The sequence below is a fragment of the Macaca mulatta genome, chromosome 15 (assembly GCF_049350105.2).
Source record: "Macaca mulatta isolate MMU2019108-1 chromosome 15, T2T-MMU8v2.0, whole genome shotgun sequence".
Lineage (NCBI taxonomy): Eukaryota > Metazoa > Chordata > Mammalia > Primates > Cercopithecidae > Macaca > Macaca mulatta.
This window is the reverse complement of record NC_133420.1, coordinates 92,873,397-92,894,677: the sequence shown is the minus strand read 5'-3', so window position 1 is coordinate 92,894,677 and position 21,281 is coordinate 92,873,397. Positions and strand designations below refer to the sequence as shown.

The 21,281-nt window shown below is 39.6% G+C and overlaps 1 protein-coding gene across 3 annotated transcripts in view; it reads left to right on the top strand.

The window, feature by feature from the left end:
- The window catches only part of UHRF2 (ubiquitin like with PHD and ring finger domains 2), a 99,395-nt gene that overhangs the window by 44,591 nt on the left and 33,523 nt on the right, over positions 1-21,281 (top strand). For all 3 annotated transcript variants that reach the window (XR_013404848.1, XM_015117705.3, XM_015117704.3), the window contains one exon: positions 1,357-1,575. Coding sequence is in view for 2 of the 3 variants with exons in the window: in XM_015117705.3 (XP_014973191.1) it covers positions 1,357-1,575 (219 nt within the window). In the remaining variant the exon portion in view is untranslated. The remainder of the gene's footprint in view (positions 1-1,356; positions 1,576-21,281) is intronic.

Here is a 21,281-nt window from a genome sequence, read left to right as displayed (position 1 = left end):
CTTTCCTTTCTCTTTCAGGGAAAATGGAGGCTATTGGAACATGCTAGGTTCATGCTCTTATAAGTATTGCAAATGGCACAAGTTGATGAACTTGTACAAAGATCAGAAAGGCCATCATCTAGTCCTGTTAAAACTTAAACTTGGGGCCGGGCATGGTGGCTCATGCCTGTAATCCTAGCACTTTGTGAGGCTGAGGTGGGTGGACCTCACCTGAGGTCAGGAGTTCGAGACCAGCCTGGCCAACGTGGCAAAACCCCATCTCTGCTGAAAATACAAAATTAACCAGGCGTGGTGGCACATGCCTGTAATCCCAGCTACTTAGGAGGCTGAGGCAGGAGAATCACTTGAACCCAGGAGGTGGAGGTGGAGGTGGCAGTGAGCTGAGATCTCACCACTGCACTCCAGCCTGGCCGACAGAGTAAGACTCCATCTCAAAAAAAACAAAAACAAACAACAAAAAAAACTTGGGGCTTGACATGGTGGCTCATGTCTGTAGTCCCGGTACTTTGGGAGGCTGAGGCAGGAGGATTGCTTGAGGGCAGGAGTTCAAAACCAGCCTCATCAACATAGTAAGACCCTGCTTCTACCAAAGAAAAACATGTTAGCTAGGTATAGTGGCACGTGCCTATAGTACAAGCTACTCAGGCACCTCAGGATCGGGGATTTCTTGAGCCCAGGAGTTTGCGGCTACAGTGAGCTATTATTACATAACTATACTCCAGCCTGGGTGACGGAGTGAGACCTTGTCTCAGAAACCAAAACAAAACTTGGGTTAAAAGAATGTAGAGCAAGAGCTTGTGTTTTTATCACCCTTCCCAGTCCCCTACTTTTCCCAGCTAGCAGTAAATGTCTTAATAAGACTTTAGCAAGAATTGTTTGACTCTGGGAAGTCAAATCATGAGTGTATATTATTTAAGTGCCATTACGAATATTCAGTCTCTCATTGAGAGTATCTAGATTGTAACAGTAATATGTGACTGAATAGATATGTTACTTATAATTTATTCTAGAAAAAATAGCATATAGCTCCCTCAAAGTAGATGACTGTGGTTCTTGAATGTGGGCTGAACACTTACTTGCCTGACAACCTGCAAGCCATGAAGAGATCCACATCTCCAAGGCCTAGTGGGAATGGGGAGAGGGTTCATGCTCATACTTACAGAAACTACCCTGTAGGTATCACAGTACAGGTGAGAAGCCAACATGAAGTAACCCCTGTTATTTAAGGACACTGCAACCTATTTTACTTTCTCTTAGATGATTAACTCAGTAAATTAGGTTTTTCTGTACATTGCATAAAACTTTAGTTGTCTTTGATAATCATAAGCCATGTTTTATGGTTTTCTCTCTCCTCAGATACCCAGAAAGCGGTACTCTAGAAATGAATGTCAAAGATCTTAGACCACGAGCTAGAACCATTTTGAAATGGAATGAACTAAATGTTGGTGATGTGGTAATGGTTAATTATAATGTAGAAAGTCCTGGACAAAGAGGATTCTGGTTTGATGCAGAAATTACCACATTGAAGACAATCTCGAGGACCAAAAAAGAACTTCGTGTGAAAATTTTCCTGGGGTAAGATTTTCTTCACTGGTGCCATTTAATTACTGAATTAATAAAGGAATGTATTTTTAGGTATTAAGCACGTGCACCTTAGTAAAAAAAAGATGGAGTCTATAAAAGATGGAAATTTCCATACTGAAGGAGAATATTTTTATAAATTCTTAAGAATTTTTAAAAGTTAACTGTGGCTTAAATCTTCAACTTTAAGGTTGGAGATACTATTTGGAAGAATGTTGGAAATAACTGAGTGTTTTATTACAGAAATTCTTACCTCATGGGATTCTTATAGATCAAACAAAACAATATGTAAAAGCATTTTAATAACTATAATTGCTATGAGGATCTGTGATCTGTGTTGATATAATAGCAGTGGATGACTACTTAACCAGCTGTCTACTGGACTTCTCAGACTAGCAGTAATTTTCCTTCATAGTAATTTTTCAACTTACAGAATTTAAACTTAATGAAGAGAATTCAGAATGCAAAATGTCACCTGAATCAAATCACTCAGATATTTAAATCATTTCTTTCCCCTCCCCTCCCCTCCCCTTCCCTCCCCTCCCCTCCCCTCCCCTCCCCTTCCCTCCCCTTCCTTTTTTTTTTGAGACGCTTTGTTGCCCAGGCTGGAGTGCAGTGGCGCGATCTCTGCTGTCTGCAAGCTCCACCTGCCGGGTTCACGCCATTCTCCTGCCTCAGCCTCTGGAGTAGCTGGGACTACAGGCACCTGCCACGACGCCAGGCTAATTTTTTGTATTTTTAGTAGAGACGGGGTTTCACTGTGTTAGCCAGGATGGTCTCAATCTCCTGATCTCATGATCTGCCTGCCTCGGCCTCCCAAAGTGCTGGGATTACAGGTGTGAGCCACTGTGCCCGGCCTTCTCTTTCTCTTTCTTTCTTGTTCTGTAGCCCAGGCTGGAGTACAGTGGCATGGTCTTGGCTCACTGCAACCTCCACCTCCTGGTTTCATGCAGTTCTCCTGCCTCAACCTCCCAAGTAGCTGGGATTACAGGCATACAACACCACACCCACCTAATTTTTATATTTTTAGTAGAGACAGGGTTTCATCATGCCAGCCAGGCTGGTCTCAACTCCTGTCCTCAAGTGATGCACCCGCCTCTGCCTCCCAGATTGTTGGGATTACAGGCGTGAGCTACTGCGCCCAGCTTTCTATCATTAATTTTTTAAGAAATACTTTCAGATGTTTCCTGAAGTGATAAAGTACTAGGCATGATTTGAGTTACTTTTTTACACTTTGGAAAACATTGTCACTCTCTTTCTGTGTCTGCTGCTTCTGAATAATTTGCTGAATAGTCACTAATTTACTTTTTAATAAATAAAATCTCTGTTAATGGTTTCCAGTTCTCTATTATCAGTAATTACATAAACATCCTCGTATATGCATTTTTGTGCATTTCTTTTCTTTAGAATAATTAGATTCGTTGCATTGAGCACTGAGGGTTTTAGAATAACCCTGACAGTTGTTTTTTTTAAAATAATGATAATAAGCAGCTAAATGAATATTCTTGTCATGTTCTGATTAACTGGATTAGTGATACAAGGTGACAAATCTTGGAACAATGATTAAAATCTAAAGCAAGGATAGGCAAGCTTATGGCCCACTAGCTTCCTATTTTTTTAAATAAAGTATCATTGGAACACAGCAATGGCCATTGATTTATGTATTATCTGTAGCTATTTTTGTGCTAAGTAATTGCAACTGAGAACATCTTCTCTGCAAAGCCAAAACTACTTACTTTCTTGCTCTTCGTGGGAAAAGTTTGCTGACTCCTGAGATTTAAAAAAAAAAAAATGGTGCGAGGCATTGAAAACTTAACATTTTAGAAAACAGGTTTCAGAACTTCTTACAAACAAAAGTGTGATTCTATTGCCAGACTAAGAGTATAGCTCAGTCACAGACTTCTAAACAACTTGAAACCCTGATATGGATGCAAATCATTAAGGAGAAAGCCCCTAAATAAATTGGCTATGTTAGGAGTCTTATAACCTATTTGAGTGTTCAGGTGTACACAATAGGATAACGGCACACATAGCATTGAGCTAAAAAAGCTTGCTGTTAAAAAAAGATTTCCCGGCTGGGCGCAGTGGCTCATGCCTGTAATCCCAGCACTTTGGGAGGCCAAGGCGGGTGGATCATGAGGTCAGGAGTTCAAGACCAGCCTGGCCAATATGGTAGAACCCAATCTGTACTAAAAATACAAAAATTAGCCAGGCGTGGTGGCGCATGCCTGTAGTCCCAGCTACATGGGAGACTGAGGCAGAATAATTACTTGAACCCGGGAGGCAGAGGTTGCAGTAAGCCAAGATCATGCCATTGCACTTCAGCCTGGGTTACAGAGCGAGACTCCGTCTCAAAGAAAAAAGTTTTCCCAAGTAATCCTGAGGTACAGTTAAGAGTGGGAACACACTGGCTTTAGAAGTGGACCTAAGACTGAGTGGGCCAGGTGCAGTGGCTCATGCCTATAATCCCAGCACTTTGGGAGGCCAAGGTGGGTGGATCACCTGAGGTCAGGAGACTGAGACCAGTCTGACCAACTAGTGAAACCCTGTCTCTACAAAAAAATACAAAATTAGCTGGGTGCGGTGGTGCATGCCTGTAATCCCAGCTATTCAAAAGACTGAGGCAGTAGAATCACTTGACCTGGGAGGCGCAGGTTGCCGTAAGCTGAGATCATGCCATTGCACTCCAGCCTGGGCAACAAGAGTGAAACTTCATCTCAAAACAAACAAACAAAAAGACTTGAGTGGAAATTATGGATAGGCAAATACCAGTTTGATAAAGAGAATGGTTATGTGATGGCTTTCCCAACAGTACAATACAATGTAAAGTATTCTTTGTCATTAAAGTTTTTACTAGAAACATTAGGAACACAATAGCTATAAAGGAGCCAGTGTGGCTTATGGACGGAAATTTTTTTTTTTTTTTTTTTTTTTTTTGGAGACGGGGTCTCGTTCTGTCGCCCAGGCTGGGTAGCAGTAGCACGATCCTGGCTCGCTGCAACCTCCGCCTCCTGGATTCAAGCAGTTCTTCTGCCTCAGCCACTGGAGTAGCTGGGACTACAGGCGCACCCCACCATCCCCATTTCATTTTTTGCTCAAAACCAGGCTGGTTTTGAACCCCTGAGCTCAGGCAGTCTGCTTGCCCTGGTCTCCCAAAGTGCTAGGATTACAGGTGTGAGCCACCGCATCCAGAGAAATTTTTTTTTTTTTAATGATTAGAAATCTTTCATCCTCACTGGTAAGAATGGATAACAGGTTGAAAGAACAAATGCATTCTGCTGTTGATAGGCATTTTGGGGCTGTTAGAAACAATGCTGCCATCATTGATGTTTTTATACCTATACCTATACCTATATCCTGGCACTTGTGTGCATTAGTTTCTGTAGAGTGTATCATGCCTAGGATTAAAATTACTAGGTTGTAGAATCTGCATCTTCAACTTGAGTAGATAGAACCAAGTGTCTGTACCAGATTACAGTTCTGCAACAGTATGAGAGTTCCTGTTCTGTTTTCTCATCCATGCTTAGTTTTTTCAGACTTCAGTTTCCACTAGTCAGGTGGGTATGTAATAGTATCTCATTTTGGCTTTGATTTGCAATTCTCTGACTCCTAATGGGGTTGAGAACCTTTTTGTATTTTTATTGACAAATTATATATATCTTTTGTGAGGACCTGTTCCAATTTGCTGACTTTTTTTGTTTATTAAATAAAGTGATTCATTTTTAGGAGTTCTAATTATGGAGACTAGGCCATTTCAGTTATATGTGGCAGAAATACCTTTTCTAATTCTGTGGCTTGTCTTTTTCTCCTTATGATGTTTGAATAGTAGTTTTCTTAATTTTAATGCAGTTGAGGTTATCAAAGTTCAAGAAAGTTTTTTTCCTTTATGCTTGTACTTTCTGTCTTTCTTAAAGATACTCTTTTATTGCCTTTTAAAAGCTTTGTGGTTTTGCCTTTCTTTAGGTCTTTAATTGACTTGGAGTAGATTTTTGTGTACAGTGTGAGGTAAGGGTCTAATTTAACTCAATACATATGAATAAACATTTTTCCTAGCACTGTTTATTGAAAAGCCAATTTCCCTCCCATTGATCTTCAGTATCACCTCTGTCATATCAAGAATCTTATATTTGATGAATGCTTCTGACTTCTCTATTCTGTACCATGGGTCTGTTTTTTGTGTATCCTTGTATCAGTTCTACACTTCCATAGTACAACAGAGCACATGATCCTTCCTTGTTCTTCAAGTAGGTTTTATATGTTCTTAGCTCTGTGTACTTCCATTTGAATTTTCCAGTCATCTTTTCTCTTTCTGGTATATAGGAATACAAGTATCCTTTGATCTTGGATTCAGTAGCTTTATTAGATTTACTAATTTTAATTTACATGTAGATTGTTTCAAAATGTTTACAATTATAATCATCTGTGAATTCTGAGATTTTTGTTATGTCTTTTTCTTTACTTTTGATTTCTTCCTCTTGTCCTTATTTACCAGTTGGGCCTGAATTACATTGTTGAAAAGAAGTAGTGATAACAGGCATCTTTTTCCCCTGCTTTCTGAGAGAAAACATACAAAATTTCATCCATAACTATAATGTTTGATATAGGTATTTTGTGGATATGCTCTCCTAGATTTGGTTTGATGGTGTTTTGTGTAGGATTTTTGCATTGTATTAGTGCGTGAAATTTGCATGTTAATTTTCCTATCTCACTGTCCTTCGCAGATTTATACTAGTTTCACAAAATAATTAGGAATCTTCTTTTTCTTATGGTAGAGTTTTGTGTCCTTGTCTTGAATGTTTGGTAGAACTTCTCAATAAAGTCATCTGGGGTTGAGTTTTCTTTGTGGGATGGTTCTTTTATGGTTGATTCGGTTTCTGTAATGATCAGAGGACTATTCATGTTTTCTATTTCTGGAACTAGAATTTAATTTTCTAGGAATTTATCCATTGCATCTAAATTTTAAAATTTATTGTCATAAATTTGTTCAGTAACTACATCTTTTTAATGTGTTAATCTGTTATGATGTTTTTTATTTCCGAATTTAGTTTGTGACTTCTTGACCATTCTCACCAGAGGTCTATCAGTTTTGTTAGGCTTACAAAGAAGTAATCTTCAGCTTTGATCCTCTCTATTGTGTTGAAGGTGCAAAGGAAGAAGCAAATAGAGGATATGATTTTTAATTTGCCTTGGATATTTGATAAGGGAACTTGGAGTTAAAGTTCATGCTTGTTTCTGTTTTTAATTTGTGAGTACCAAAAAGTGCATATGCTTGAACTATCTAATTCTAGTTATCAAATTCTATTTTCATGTTGTCATTTTCTGTTTATTTTAGCTTTGAAAAAAGTTGAAAACAAGTTTGGGATTCAAAAACATTTTTTAAAGTAATTTGTTCACTTACTATTGTAATGCAATATTTAGTACCATGTGAACTTATGCTGATTTAGATATTCATGAGTAAAGTAGTATTTGAATCCTATAGCAAGAAAATTAATTTACCTTACTGAAACTACAGATAAAGGCCAAGCATGGTGGCTTACACCTATAATCCTAGCACTTTGGGAGGCCAAGGTGGGCGGATCAGTTGAGGTCAGAAGTTCGAGACCAGCCTGGCCAACAGGGTGAAACCCCATCTCTACTAAAAATATAAAAATTAGGGCCAGGTGCTGTGGTTCGCGCCTGTAATCCCAGTGCTTTGGGAGGCCGAGGCGGGCAGATCACCTGAGTTCAGGAGTTCTAGACCAGCCTAGGCAACGTGGTAAAACGCCGTCTCTACTAAAAATACAAAGAAGTTAGCTGGAAATGCTGGTGCACCCCTGTAATTCCAAGTCCTTGGGAGGCTGAGGCAGGATAATCGCTTTAACCCAGGAAGAGGTTGTAGTGAGCAGAGATCACACCACTATACTCCAGCCTGGACAACAGAGTGAGACTCTGTCTCAAAAAAAAAAAAAAGAGAAAAGGGCTGGGCGTGTTGGCTCACTCCTGTAATCCGAGCACTTTGGGAGGCTGAGGCGGGAGGATCAGGAGGTCAGGAGATTGAAATCATCCTGGCTAACAGGTGAAACCCCGTCTCTACTAAAAATACAAAAAAAAAATTAGCCAGGCGTGGTGGCGGGCATGTGTAGTCCCAGCTACTTGGGAGACTGAGGCAAGAGAATGGCGTGAACCCAGGAGCTGGAGCTTGCAGTGAGGGGAGATCGCGCCACTGCACTCCAGCCTGGGCGACTGAGCGAGACTCCGTCTCGAAAAAAAAAAAAGAAAAATCTATAGATACATTTTAGGTTTAGTGTCATTTTTATGGAGTTTATTTACCAAATTTTTTTCATACTTAAGAAATTTCTATAGTGATATACTTACTAAGCCATTCTTACAGGATACATACTTAATATGCATATCAAGTTATAAGTCACAGGTCACTGTTCTTCGGCCATGCTGGCCTCCGTGTGTTGCTCAGTCACGCAAACATTGTCCTGCCTTGGGGCCTTTGTACTTGATGTTCTCCCCTACGCAGATACTGATTTGGCTTACTCTGTCTCTTATTTCAGTTCTCTGCTCAAAAGTATCTTCAGAGTGACCTTTCTTGATCACCCTTTTTAAAATCACATACATACCAGACATAAGCTATTTAAATTCTCCCTTACTCTTTTTTCTGAATTCTTTATTTTATTTATGACCCCATTTGTATAGTTTCCTATTGCTGCTACAACAAATTACCACAAACATAGTATCTTAAACAATAAATCATAGTACAGTTTGGAGGTTAGAAATCTTAAATGGATTTGGATTTCACTAGGCAAAAATCATTGTCAGTAGGGATATGTTCATTTTTGTAGACTCTAAGGGAGAACCCATTTTCTTGCCTTTTCCATATTTCAGAGGCGTCCCACATGCCTTTGCTTATTACCTGTTCTCTCCACCTTCAAAGCCAACAGTGTTGCATCTCTTTTACAATTCTTTTTGTGGATGCATCCCCTTCATATTCTCTCTTCTGCCTCCCCTTCCCCTGTGATTATATTGGATCTGCATGGATAATCTTCCCATTTCAAGGTTTTTAATGTGCAAAGTCCTTTTTGCCATATGAGGTAACATATTTATAGGTTCCTGGAATTAGGACATGAACCTCTTTGGGGCCCATTGTTCTGCCTGCCACACCACTGGAATGTTAATGCTTTGTTTTTGTTTGCTGTTGTGTGCCAGGCCCTGTTCTAGGCACTAGTTACAGTAGATTTTCAGTACGGTATTTCGTAGATTCCGAGAGAATAGGTTTGTTTTTGTATTTTAACATCTCTGAAATAAAAATGTATCTTAAAATTGCTGTTGAGCTGACTGAAGTTGAATTCTTTCGAAGATTTGAATTTGCTTGTTTACCAGTCACTTGCGAGTGCAATTTAACTTTAACTTAAATTCTCTGTTTGAGCCTTTTTTTAGACCACATGGGTAGCATGAATTCAGGTCTCTGAACCGGACTGAATCCTAGCTTATCATTTAATTCTTGAAGAATGCTTTTTTTCCATTACACCCAGTGGCAGTATTGAAACAAGAATGTTTCTTTATCTGCAAGGTGACTTATTTCTCACTTTAACTGTGAGAACAGGTTGGTGTCTAAGCTTTATTTGAAGGTCTTCCTTAGACACCTAATCAGTCTTTTTTTTTAGTTGAAATTACATAATGTGTCTTATAGTTGCCAATTATCTTTTGGTGTTCCAGCTTTATTTGGGAGTTCTTAGACTGCCTTATTTCAGTCTAGTTTCTTTTTTCGTAGCACATAAATTGTTTTACAATTATCACCCCATTAGATTCAGTGAAATAGGATATTTCTTGAGGAATGAATTGATTATATGCATGTTTTTATTATGATCAATGGTGTTTTGTGCATAAAGAATGTCTTGATAGCCTTTAACAAAAATGGTAAATAAGTGAAAAAGTGACTTTGGCCTTGAATTTGTGACATTTATTGAATCACTTAAAGTAGTACATGGAAAGCACCTGTTTCCAGGTAGGGTGGGACAGCTGGCAGTAGATTAGTGGTTTTAGCTAAAACAACTAGAATAGCCTGATGAAAGTCATTCTTTGAATGCACGAGAGAATCAAAGAGAACTACTGTGGGTATGTCTCTGGAGAGGTAAGAATCTCAGAAGGCAGGTAGCTTTGTAGTTGTGTTTTGTCCCTGGGGAATCTGCTAATTCTGGATGCAGTGTAAAATCTAGTTCAGAGCAGCTAGGAGTCAGATGGAAAGAGAAATCAGTAGAGCTTTTGGCAGATATTTGGGATGCCTCGAGCATATGGCCTGCTTTCAGCTTTGGTTGAATACTGGACTTCTGCTGGGCAAGAGGTTGGAAACGTAAGTAAGAAGTGGCATTTTCAGCAGTCTTAGAAGGCATACACTAGATTTTAGGGTAACTGGTGTAATGGCTCCACAGAATATGTGGGTCTTTTAGTTTGAAAACTGGATGGATGGCTGGGTGCGGTGGCTCATGCCTGTCATCCTAGCACTTTGGGAGGCCGAGGCGGGTGGATCACAAGGTCAGGAGATCGAGACCATCCTGGCTAATATGGTGAAACCCCATCTCTACTAAAAATATAAAAAATTAGCCGGGCGTCATGGCACGCGTCTGGAACCCCAGCTGCTCGGGAGGCTGAGGCAGGAGAATCGCTTAGACCTGGGAGGCAGAGGTTGCAGTGAGCCCAAGATTATGCCACTATACTCCAGCCTGGGTGACAGAGTTGAGACACCGTCTCAAAAAAAGAAAAGAAAAGAAAATTGTATAGCTAAGGCATGCAGGTAGACTAAATCTTATTTCAAGACTGTAAACTAGCTTTGACTCAGCTTAGATGCTGATTAAATGTCAAACCACCACAGTATCTCACCAGCAGAAGGAAGGTTGAACTTTCCTTTACATAAGATAATATCTGAAGCTTTTGGCTCCATGATGGAGCCAAAAACGCCATTCTGCCAAAAGATGGTACCACATAATCAGAAAACAGAAGGAATGCCAATTATAGGAATAGACCCATTAGGTGATCTTGATAATTCCAGTTATCAGAGAGACTTTAAAGTAACTGTGATTAATATGCTGAAAACATGGTAAATGTCCACTGAGAATTGGAACTCACAGAATAATTATATGGAGATTTTAGAACTGAGAATTATAGTAAGAAAGTAAGACCTTGTTAAATTGATTTAATAACAAATAAGGGCCAGGCGCAGCGGCTCATGCCTGTAATCCTAGCACTTTGGGAGGCCGAGGCGGGTGGATCACGAGATCAAGAGATGGAGACTATCCTGGCCAACATGGTGAAACCCTGTCTCTACTAAAAATATAAAAATTAACCGGGCGTAGTGGCAGGCACCTGTAGTCCCAGCTACTCGGGAGGCTGAGGCAAGAGAATCACTTGAACCCGGAAGGTGGAGGTTGCAGTGAGCCGAAATTGCGCCACTGTACTCCAGCCTGGCAACAGAGCGAGACTCTGTCTCAAAAAAAAGTGTGTGTGTGTGTGTGTGTGTGTGTGTGTGTGTAGTTCCTAAAGAAGACAGTAGAGTGAAAACAGTATTTGAAAATATAACTGATTAAAGATATCAGTCCAGGTCAAAGAAGTTCTCTAAACTCTAAGCAGGATAAATATAAAGAAAATGCACAGTGGTATATCACAAATAAGAATGCTAAAAACTAAAGATAAAAACACAGGGAAGATGACCACGTTTTTATTAGAAGCAATTTAAGCTAGGAGACAGTGGAATGGCATGTGAAAATACTAATTTAGGAACATTCCCAGCCGGGCGCGGTGGCTCACACCTGTATAATCCGAGCACTTTGGAAGGCCGAGGAGGGCAGATCACTTGAGGTCAGGAATTCAAGACCAGCCTGGCCAACATGGCAAAACCCTATGTCTACTAAAAATTTTAAAATTAGCTGTGTGTGGTAGCATGCACCTGTAACCCCAGCTGTTTGTGAGGCTAAAGCAGGAGAATTGCTTGATCCTGGGAGGTGGAGGTTGCAGTGAGCTGAGATCGTGCCACTGCACTCCAGCCTGGGTGACAGCAAGATTCCATCTCAAAAAATAAAATAAAAAAATTCCCAACTTAAAATACATTTTAAATGAAAATACCTGTCAAAAATAAAGCCAAAATAAAAATGTTATCAAACGAAACCTGAAAGAATTCACCACCAACAGACAGGCACCAGGAGAAATAATAAAGGGAGTTATTTAAGTGGGAGGAAGGAGATTCCAGATAGAAACATGGAAATATAGGACAGAATTAAGAGCAGGGAAAGGGTAAATGTATGAGTAAGTATAAGTAATTATTTTTTAAAATAGTGAACTTTAAAAAATACATAGAAAAAATGCCTGACAACAGTAATGCAGAAGATGGGGTTGATAAATGAAGTTCTGAGATTCTGGCATCATTGGGGAAGTAGTGAAAGTAAAATTTAAAGTAGATTATATCAGGTTTGCACAGCCCAATCTCTAGTGCAACTACTAAAAATAAAAGATTTTTAACAAATTAATACACTGAAAATGAAAAAATAAATATTAGTCTAATCCAAAAGAAGGCAATTGTGACTAAAAGAAGCAGATAAGTAGAAAACATACAGTAAAATGGCAGAAACAAACACAGCTGTATCAGCCATTATATTAACTGTGTGTGAGTAAAGCATTTCAAGACAACGATCAACAAAGTAGATTAAAATAAAAAATCCACATACTACTCTTAAGAAAGACTCCTTAAATATAGTATAAAGTCACAGAAGTTGAAAAGAGATGGATAGTTGGGATTATAAGAAGATGTCAATAGCAAAGACTTTTCAGATCTCCTTAAATGTGCTGGTAATATAGAACAAAATATTACTAAATTATCTAATTCACAAACTCATGAACAACATCTACAATGAAACAGGATGGTATGGTATCATAAGCCCCAAAATAGCTGGTGGGATAAACAGTGGAAAGTTTCAAGACCTGTGTAGTATCAGTGGCTATGCAAGAGAAATGTGTGTTGCGCCCAAGAATTCCAAATAATGAATTAGTTCAGCAAACTAATTTGAAAATAGCAGCTATGGTAGCCATATTTTAAGGTAACCCCCATGATTCCTGCTTACTAATACTCACCCTCATGTGGTTTTCAGCCATATTTTACTAGGGTGACTCTTTGTGACCAGTAGAATATGGTGTAAGTGATGCTATGGCACTTCAAGATGAGGTTTTAAAAAGATACCAGCCTCCATTTTGGGTGTACCCTCTTGGATCACTTCCTCTGAGGGAAGCCAGCTGCATGTGATGAGGCTATTCAGGCAGCTTTTTTATTTTCCCTGAGTAGAGCCTTTACATGAGACTGCACCCCTGGCCAATGGCTTAACTGCAGTCTCATGAAAGATCTGAACCCAGAACTATCCAGCTAAGCTACTCCCAGATTCCTGACCCACCCCAGTATGATTAAGTACAAGCAGTTTGCAGTAAGATCTGAAGGGACTAGAGTACTCTTTAAACTCTTTAAATTGGTCAGCTAAAACTCCATTCCAGGACTAAAGCTCCATATTGAGAAGAAACTGGTGGGAATAGGATCCACACTAAGTAGGATGAGGAGAATAGAGACAAAGGAAAAAGGGGTCCGGTTAGAAATAGGGGAGGAGAATACAGCCGAAAGATTTCAGTAAGTAAGCTTCCATGCTGTCTTTTTAAAATTGTTTTTGAGGTATAACTTACATTCAGTAATGTGTACTTACCTTAAGTGTATCTTAAATATAGTGAACACTGACAGATGGATATACACATGTCACCACTAATCAAAACACAGAATGTTTTCATCACCCCCAAAAGTTCCCTTGGGTCCCATTACAGTTACCACTACCATCTGTAGAATTGGTCCCAGACTGCCACTGATTGGCCTTCTATCAGATTAGATTTTAGCCTCCAGAATTTTGACTGTTTATCCAAGAAATGTGTAATTTGGTGGGGGGCGCCCAAAATGGCCAAATAGGAACAGCTCCAGCCTCCAGCTCCCAGCGTGAGCAACACAGAAGATGGTGATTTCTGCATTTTCAACTGAGGTACTGGGTTCATCTCACTGGGGCGTGTCGGACAGTGCTGGTGAGTAGATGCAGCCCAACCAGCGAGAGCTGAAGCAGGGCGAGGCATTGCCTCACCTGGGAAGCGAAAGGAGGAAGGGAATTCCTTTTCCTAGCCAAGGGAAACCGAGACACAACACCTGGAAAATCGGGTAACTCCCACCCTAATACTGCGCTTTACCAAGGGTCTTAGCAAATGGCACACCAGGAGATTATATCCCACACCTGGCCGGGAGGGTCCCACGCCCACAGAGCCTCCCTCCTTGCTAGCACAGCAATCTGACATCTAACTGCAAGGCAGCGAGGCTGGGGGTAGGGCACCTGCCATTGCTGAGGCTTAAGTAGGTAAACAAAGCCACCGGGAAGCTCGAACTGGGTGGAGCCCACCGCAGCACAAGGAGGCCTACCTGCCTCTGTAGACTACACCTCTGGGGACAGGGCATAGCTAAACAAAAAGCAGCAGAAACCTCTGCAGATGTAAATGTCCCTTTCTGACAGCTTTGAAGAGAGCAGTGGTTGTCCCAGCACGGAGTTTGAGATCTGAGAACAGACAGACTGCGTGTTCAAGTGGGTCCCTGACCCTTGAGTAGCCTAACTGGGAGACATCCCCCACTAGGTGCAGACTGACACCTCACACCTTGCACGGCTGGGTATTCCTCTGAGGCAAAGTTTCCAGAGCAAGAATCAGACAGTAACACTTGCTGTTCAGCAATATTCTGTCTTCTGCAGCCTCCGCTGCTGATACCCAGGCAGACAGGGTCTGGAGTGGACCTCAAGCAAACTCCAACAGACCTGCAGCTGAGGGGCCTGACTGTTAGAAGAAAAACTAACAGAAAGGACACGCACACCAAAACTCCATCAGCAGTACGTCACATCATCAAAGACCAAAGGCAGATAAAACCACAAAGATGGGGAAAAAGCAGTGCAGAAAAGCTGGAAATTCAAAAAATCAGAGCGCATCTCCCCTCCAAAGGAACGCAGCTCATTGCCAGCAATGGAACAAAGCTGGTCAGAGAATGACTTCGACAAGTTGAGAGAAGAAGGCTTCAGTCGATCAAACTTCTCAGAGCTAAAGGAGGAACTACATACCCAGTGCAAAGAAACTAAAAACCTTGAAAAGGGAATGGAAGAATAAACAATGCAGAGAAGTCCATAAATGAACTGATAGAGATGAAAACCATGACACGAGAACTAGGTGGCAAATGCACAAGCTTCAGTAACCAACTGGATCAACTGGAAGAAAGAGTATCAGCGATTGAAGATCAAATGAATGAAATGCAGTGAGAAGAGAAGTTTAGAGAAAAAAGAGTAAAAAGAAATGAACAAAGCCTTGAAGAAATATGGGATTATGTGAAAAGACCAAATCTACGTCTGATTGGTGTGCCTGAAAGTGACGGGGAGAATGGAACCAAGTTGGAAAACACTCTGCAGGATATTATCCAGAAGAACTTCCCCAATCTAGCAAGGCAGGCCAGCATTCAAATTCAGGAAATACAGAGAACACCACAAAGATACTCCTTGAGAAGAGCAACTCCAAGACACATAATTGTCAGATTCACCAAAGTTGAAATGAAGGAAAAAATGTTAAGGGCAGCCAGAGAGAAAGGTCGGGTTACACGCAAATGGAATCCCATCAGACTAACAGCAGATCTCTCGGCAGAAACTCTCCAAGCCAGAAGAGAGTGGGGGCCAATATTCAACATTCTTAAAGAAAAGAATTTTCAACCCAGAATTTTATATCCAGCCAAACTAAGTTTAATAAATGAAGGAGAAATAAAATCCTTTACAGACAAGCAAATGCTGAGACATTTTGTCACCACCAGGCCTGCCCTACAAGAGATCCTGAAGGAAACACTAAACATGGAAAGGAACAACAGGTACCAGCCATTGCAAAAACATGCCAAAGTGTAAAGACCATCGAGGCTAGGAAGAAACTGCATCAACTAGTGAGCAAAATAACCAGCTAATATCATAATGACAGGATCAAGTTCACATATAACAATATTAACCTTAAATGTAAATGGACTAAATGGTCCAATTAAAAGACACAGACTGGCAAATTGGATAAAGAGTCAAGTCCCATTAGTGTGCTATATTCAGGAGACCCATCTCACAGGCAGAGACACACACAGGCTCAAAATAAAGGGATGGAGGAAAATCTACCAAGCAAATGGAAAACAAAAAAAATGCAGGGGTTGCAATCATAGTCCCTGATAAAACAGACTTTAAACCAACAAAGATCAAAAGAGACAAATAAGGCCATTACATAATGGTAAAGGGATCAATTCAACAAGAAGAGCTAACTATCCTAAATATATATGTACCCAATACAGGAGCACCAGCTTCATAAAGCAAGTCCTTACAGACTTACAAAGAGACTTAGACTCCCATACAATAATAATGGGAGACTTCAACACCCCACTGTCAACATTAGACAGATCAATGAGACAGAAAGTTAACAAGGATATCCAGGAATTGAACTCAACTCTGCACCAAGTGGACCTAATAGACATCTACAGAACTCTCCACCCCAAATCAACAGAATATACATTCTTCTCAGTACCACATTGCACTTATTCCAAAATTGACCACATAGTTGGAAGTAAAGCACTCCTCAGCAAATGTAAAAGAATAGAAATTATAACAAACTGTTTCTCAGACCACAGTGCAATCAAACTAGAACTCAAGACTAAGAAACTCACTCAAAACCACTCAACTACATGGAAACTGAACAACCTGCTCCAGAATGACTACTGGGTACATAACGAAATGAAGGCAGAAATAAAGATGTTCTTTGAAACCAATGAGAACAAAGATACAACATACTAGAATCTCTGGGACACATTTAAAGCAATGTGTAGAGGGAAATTTATAGCACTAAATGCCCACAAGAGAAAGCAGGAAAGATCTAAAATTGACACCCTAACATCACAATTAAAAGAACTAGAGAAGCAAGAGCAAACACATTCAAAAGCTGGCAGAAGGCAAGAAATAACTAAGATCAGAGTAGAACTGAAGGAGATAGAGACACAAAAAACCCTCCAAAAAATCAATGAATCCAGGAGCCGGTTTTTTGAAAAGATCAACAAAATTGATAGACCGCTAGCTAAGCTAATAAAGAAGAGAGAAGAATCAAATAGACTCAATAAAAAATGACAAAGGGGTATCACCACCGACCCCACAGAAATACAAACTACCATCAGAAAATACTATAAACACCTCTACGCAAATAAACTAGAAAACCTAGAAGAAATGGACAAATTCCTGGACACTTACACTCTCCCAAGACTAAACCAGGAAGAAGTTGAATCCCTGAATAGACCAATAACAGGCTCTGAAATTGAGGCAATAATTAATAGCCTACCAACCAAAAGAAGTCCAGGACCAGACGGATTCACAGCCCAATTCTACCAGAGGTACAAGGAGGAGCTGGTACCATTCCTTCTGAAACTCTTCCAATCAGTAGAAAAAGAGGGAATCCTCCCTAACTCATTTTATGAGGCCAACATCATCCTGATACCAAAACCTGGCAGAGACACAGCAAAAAAAGAGAATTTTAGACCAATATCCCTGATGAACATCGATGCAAAAGTCCTCAATAAAATACTGGCAAACCAAATCCAGTGGCACATCAAAAAGCTTATCCACCATGATCAAGTGGGCTTTATCCCTGGGATGCAAGGCTGGTTCAGCATATGCAAATCAATAAACATCATCCAGCATATAAACAGAACCAAAGACAAAAACCACATGATTATCTGAATAGATGCAGAAAAGGCATTTGACAAAAAGGCCTTTGACAAAATTCAACAGCCCTTCTTGCTAAAAACTTCCAATAAATTTGGTATTGATGGAACATATCTCAAAATAATAAGAGTTACTTATGACAAAGCCACAGCCAATATCATACTGAATGGGCAAAAACTGGAAGCATTCCCTTTGAAAACTGGCACAAGACAGGGATGCCCTCTCTCACCACTCCTATTCAACACAGTGTTGGAAGTTCTGGCCAGGACAATCAGGCAGAAGAAAGAAATAAAGGGTATTCAGTTAGGAAAAGAGGAAGTCAAATTGTCCCTGTTTGCAGATGACATGATTGTATATTTAGAAAACCTCATTGTCTCAGCCCAAAATCTCCTTAAGCTGATAAGCAACTTCAGCAAAGTCTCAGGATACAAAATTAATGTGCAAAAATCACAAGCATTCTTATACACCAATAACAGACAGCCAAATCATGAATGAACACCCATTCACAATTGCTTCAAAGAGAATAAAATAGCTAGGAATCCAACTTACAAGGGATGTGAAGGACCTCTTCAGTGAGAACTACAAACCACTGCTCAGTGAAATAAAAGAGGACACAAACAAATGAAGGAACATACCATGCTCATGGATAGGAAGAATCAATATTGTGAAAATGGCCATACTGCCCAAAGTAATTTATAGATTCAATGCCATCCCCATTAAGCTACCAATGACTTTCTTCACAGAATTGGAAAAAACTGCTTTAAAGTTCATATGGAACCAAAAAAGAGCCCGCATTGCCAAGACAATCCTAAGCCAAAAGAACAAAGCTGGAGACATCACGCTACCTGACTTCAAACTATACTACCAGGCTACAGTAACCAAAACAGCATGGTACTGGTACCAAAACAGAGATCTAGACCAATGGAACAGAACAGAGCCCTCAGAAATAATACCACACATCTACAGCCATCTGATCTTTGACAACCCTGACAAAAAACAAGAAATGGGGAAAGGATTCCCTATTTAGTAAATGGCTAGCCATAAGTAGAAAGCCGAAACTGGATCCTTTCCTTACTCCTTATATGAAAATTAATTCAAGATGGATTAGAGACTTAAATGTTAGACCTAATACCATAAAAACCCTCGAAGAAAACCTAGGTAATACCATTCAGGACATAGGCATGGGCAAGGACTTCATGTCTAAAACACCAAAAGCAATGGCAACAAAAGCCAAAATTGACAAATGGGATCTAATTAAACTAAAGAGTTTCTGCATAGCAAAAGAAACTACCATCAGAGTGAATAGGCAACCTACAGAATGGGAGAAAATGTTTGCAATCTACTCATCTGACAAAGGGCTAATATCCAGAACCTACAAAGAACTCAAACAAACTTACAACAAAGAAAAATACAACCCCATCAAAAAGTGGGCAAAGGATATGAACAGACACTTCTCAAAAGAAGACATCTGTGCAGCCAACAGACACATGAAAAAATGCTCATCATCACCCGCCATCAGAGAAATGCAAATCAAAACCACAATGAGATACCATCTCACACCAGTTAGAATGGCGATCATTAAAAAGTCAGGAAACAACAGGTGCTGGAGAGGATGTGGAGAAATAGGAACACTTTTACACTATTGGTGGGACTGTAAACTAGTTCAACTGTTGTGGAAGACAGTGTGGTGATTCCTCAAGGATCTAGAACTAGAAATACCATTTGACCCAGCCATCCCATCACTGGGATTGTAAATCATGCTGCTATAAAGACACATGCACACGTATGTTTATTGCGGCGCTATTCACAATAGCAAAGACTTGGAATCAACCCAAATGTCCATCAGTGACAGACTGGATTAAGAAAACGTGGCACATGTGCAACATGGAATACTATGCAGCCATAAAAAAGGATGAGTTTGTGTCCTTTGTAGGGACATGGATGCAGCTGGAAACCATCATTCTCAGCAAACTATCGCAAGAACAGAAAACCAAACACTGCATGTTTTCACTCACAGGTGGGAATGAGATCACTTGGACACAGGAAGGGGAACATCACACACCGGGGCCTATTGTCACGAGGGGGAAGAGGGGAGGGATAGCATTTAGGAGATATACCTAATGTAAATGACGAGTTAATGGGTGCAGCTCACCAACATGGCATATGTATACATATGTAACAAACCTGCATGTTGTGTACATGTACCCTAGAACTTAAAAGTATAATAATAATAATAATAATAATAAAAAGTGTGATCTATGACTGCTAGCAAAAAGTGAAGTTAGACCCTTTAAAGGGTTCAGGAAATTGATGAAAATAAGCAAAAGGAAAGGATTGATGTTAAATTTTATGTGAAGTTAGAGTGAGAAAGTAAGGAACAGTATAACATACTTACAAGGAAAACATTCCAGAAAAGCATGAGTCAAGGAGAGCCAAGGATTTTAAGTCTAGCCAAAGTAGCCTTTAGTATAACAGCTATAGACAAACTGTCATTAACTTTAAAGAACTGCGGGAGTATTGTTCTGATGAAGCCTTCCTAAGGAATATTCAGGAGAACTAGGTTCAAACAATCGAGATAACTGAAGATAATTTGAAATAAAGAGTTGTGCTCAATATTTAAAATATTTCTGCATTTAGAACCAGGACTAATTGAACATAAAGGAGAAAGTGTAGTATGTACTGGCTTTATGACCTGACACAGCTACATTATAACTAAAAAATGGAAGGAATATATGCAAAAAATTTAAACTATTTTCAGTAATTGACAGCTGGCAGCAATGTCTTACCATGTAATGTGGGATAAAGCAAAGGAGTATTTGTAGTGTTCTAATTCTGGTATCCTTAAGAACTAGAATTTTTCTGGTTGGGGGAAAAAGAAACAAAGATACATAATTTTTTAATAAAGTAAATATCCTTTAGCCCTGAATTTGAATACAAATTGTTAGTATGAACTCATGAGATGTTCTGTGTTTGAGTGTGTATATTAATGTGTATGTTTAAAATTTATAGGCTATAAACAGTAATCAACCCAGTTGTAGTAAGCTTTCCTAGTGCCTAACTATGGTCTCAAAATACCTTTCCCACTGAAAGAAACTCCTCGCTGGGGGCAGAAAATGTGCAAGATGAACTTGGAATATCTTGTCATGCAAATAAGGAATCCCACAAAGTCTGCTAAGTTCTTGTCAGAAGGATTTGAGAGTCAACTGGAAGCTCCCACTGGTCAAAGATGAGACAGTTTTGAACATTGATAGAAAAATACAGTTGGTTGAGACATACCAAATATATTTAAATCCATGAGTTTATAGTAACACAAAAAAACTTGTCACCATGGAAGTTGATAGAGAATGATTTATTTTTAAAACTGCTGAATCAGCATTTTATCTTTGTTATATGAGCTATACTACTGGGTCACCAACTAGTTAATGAGGTCGTTTCTCTATAAAATTGTGCCAAGTAAATGAGATGAGAAGGGAATGATAGAATGGGAATATCAACATTTTCTAATCCCCAATGAATTAATGTAGGCATTGAGCATTAGTAGCTGCCATTATGAGAGGAAAAGAGACAAATAACTAGGTGCTTCCTGATGGAAATAGACCTATGAAATTATCTCACCAAGAAAATGAGCCTAAATCTGATTGAGACTGAGTCTTTAGCCCAGGAGTTGGCAATATTTTTTTTTCTGTAAAGAGCCAGATAGTAAATAGTTTAACTTGGGGGCCAGATGATCTGTCACAACTACTCAACTCTGCTGTTACAGCATGAAACCAGCCATAGATAATACAAAAATCAAATGGCATAACTAAGTTCTAATAAAACTTTATTTAAAGATTTTTGACCTACACTCCAGATCAACTACCAATGTACAAGAAATATGAATGACAGGAAAAA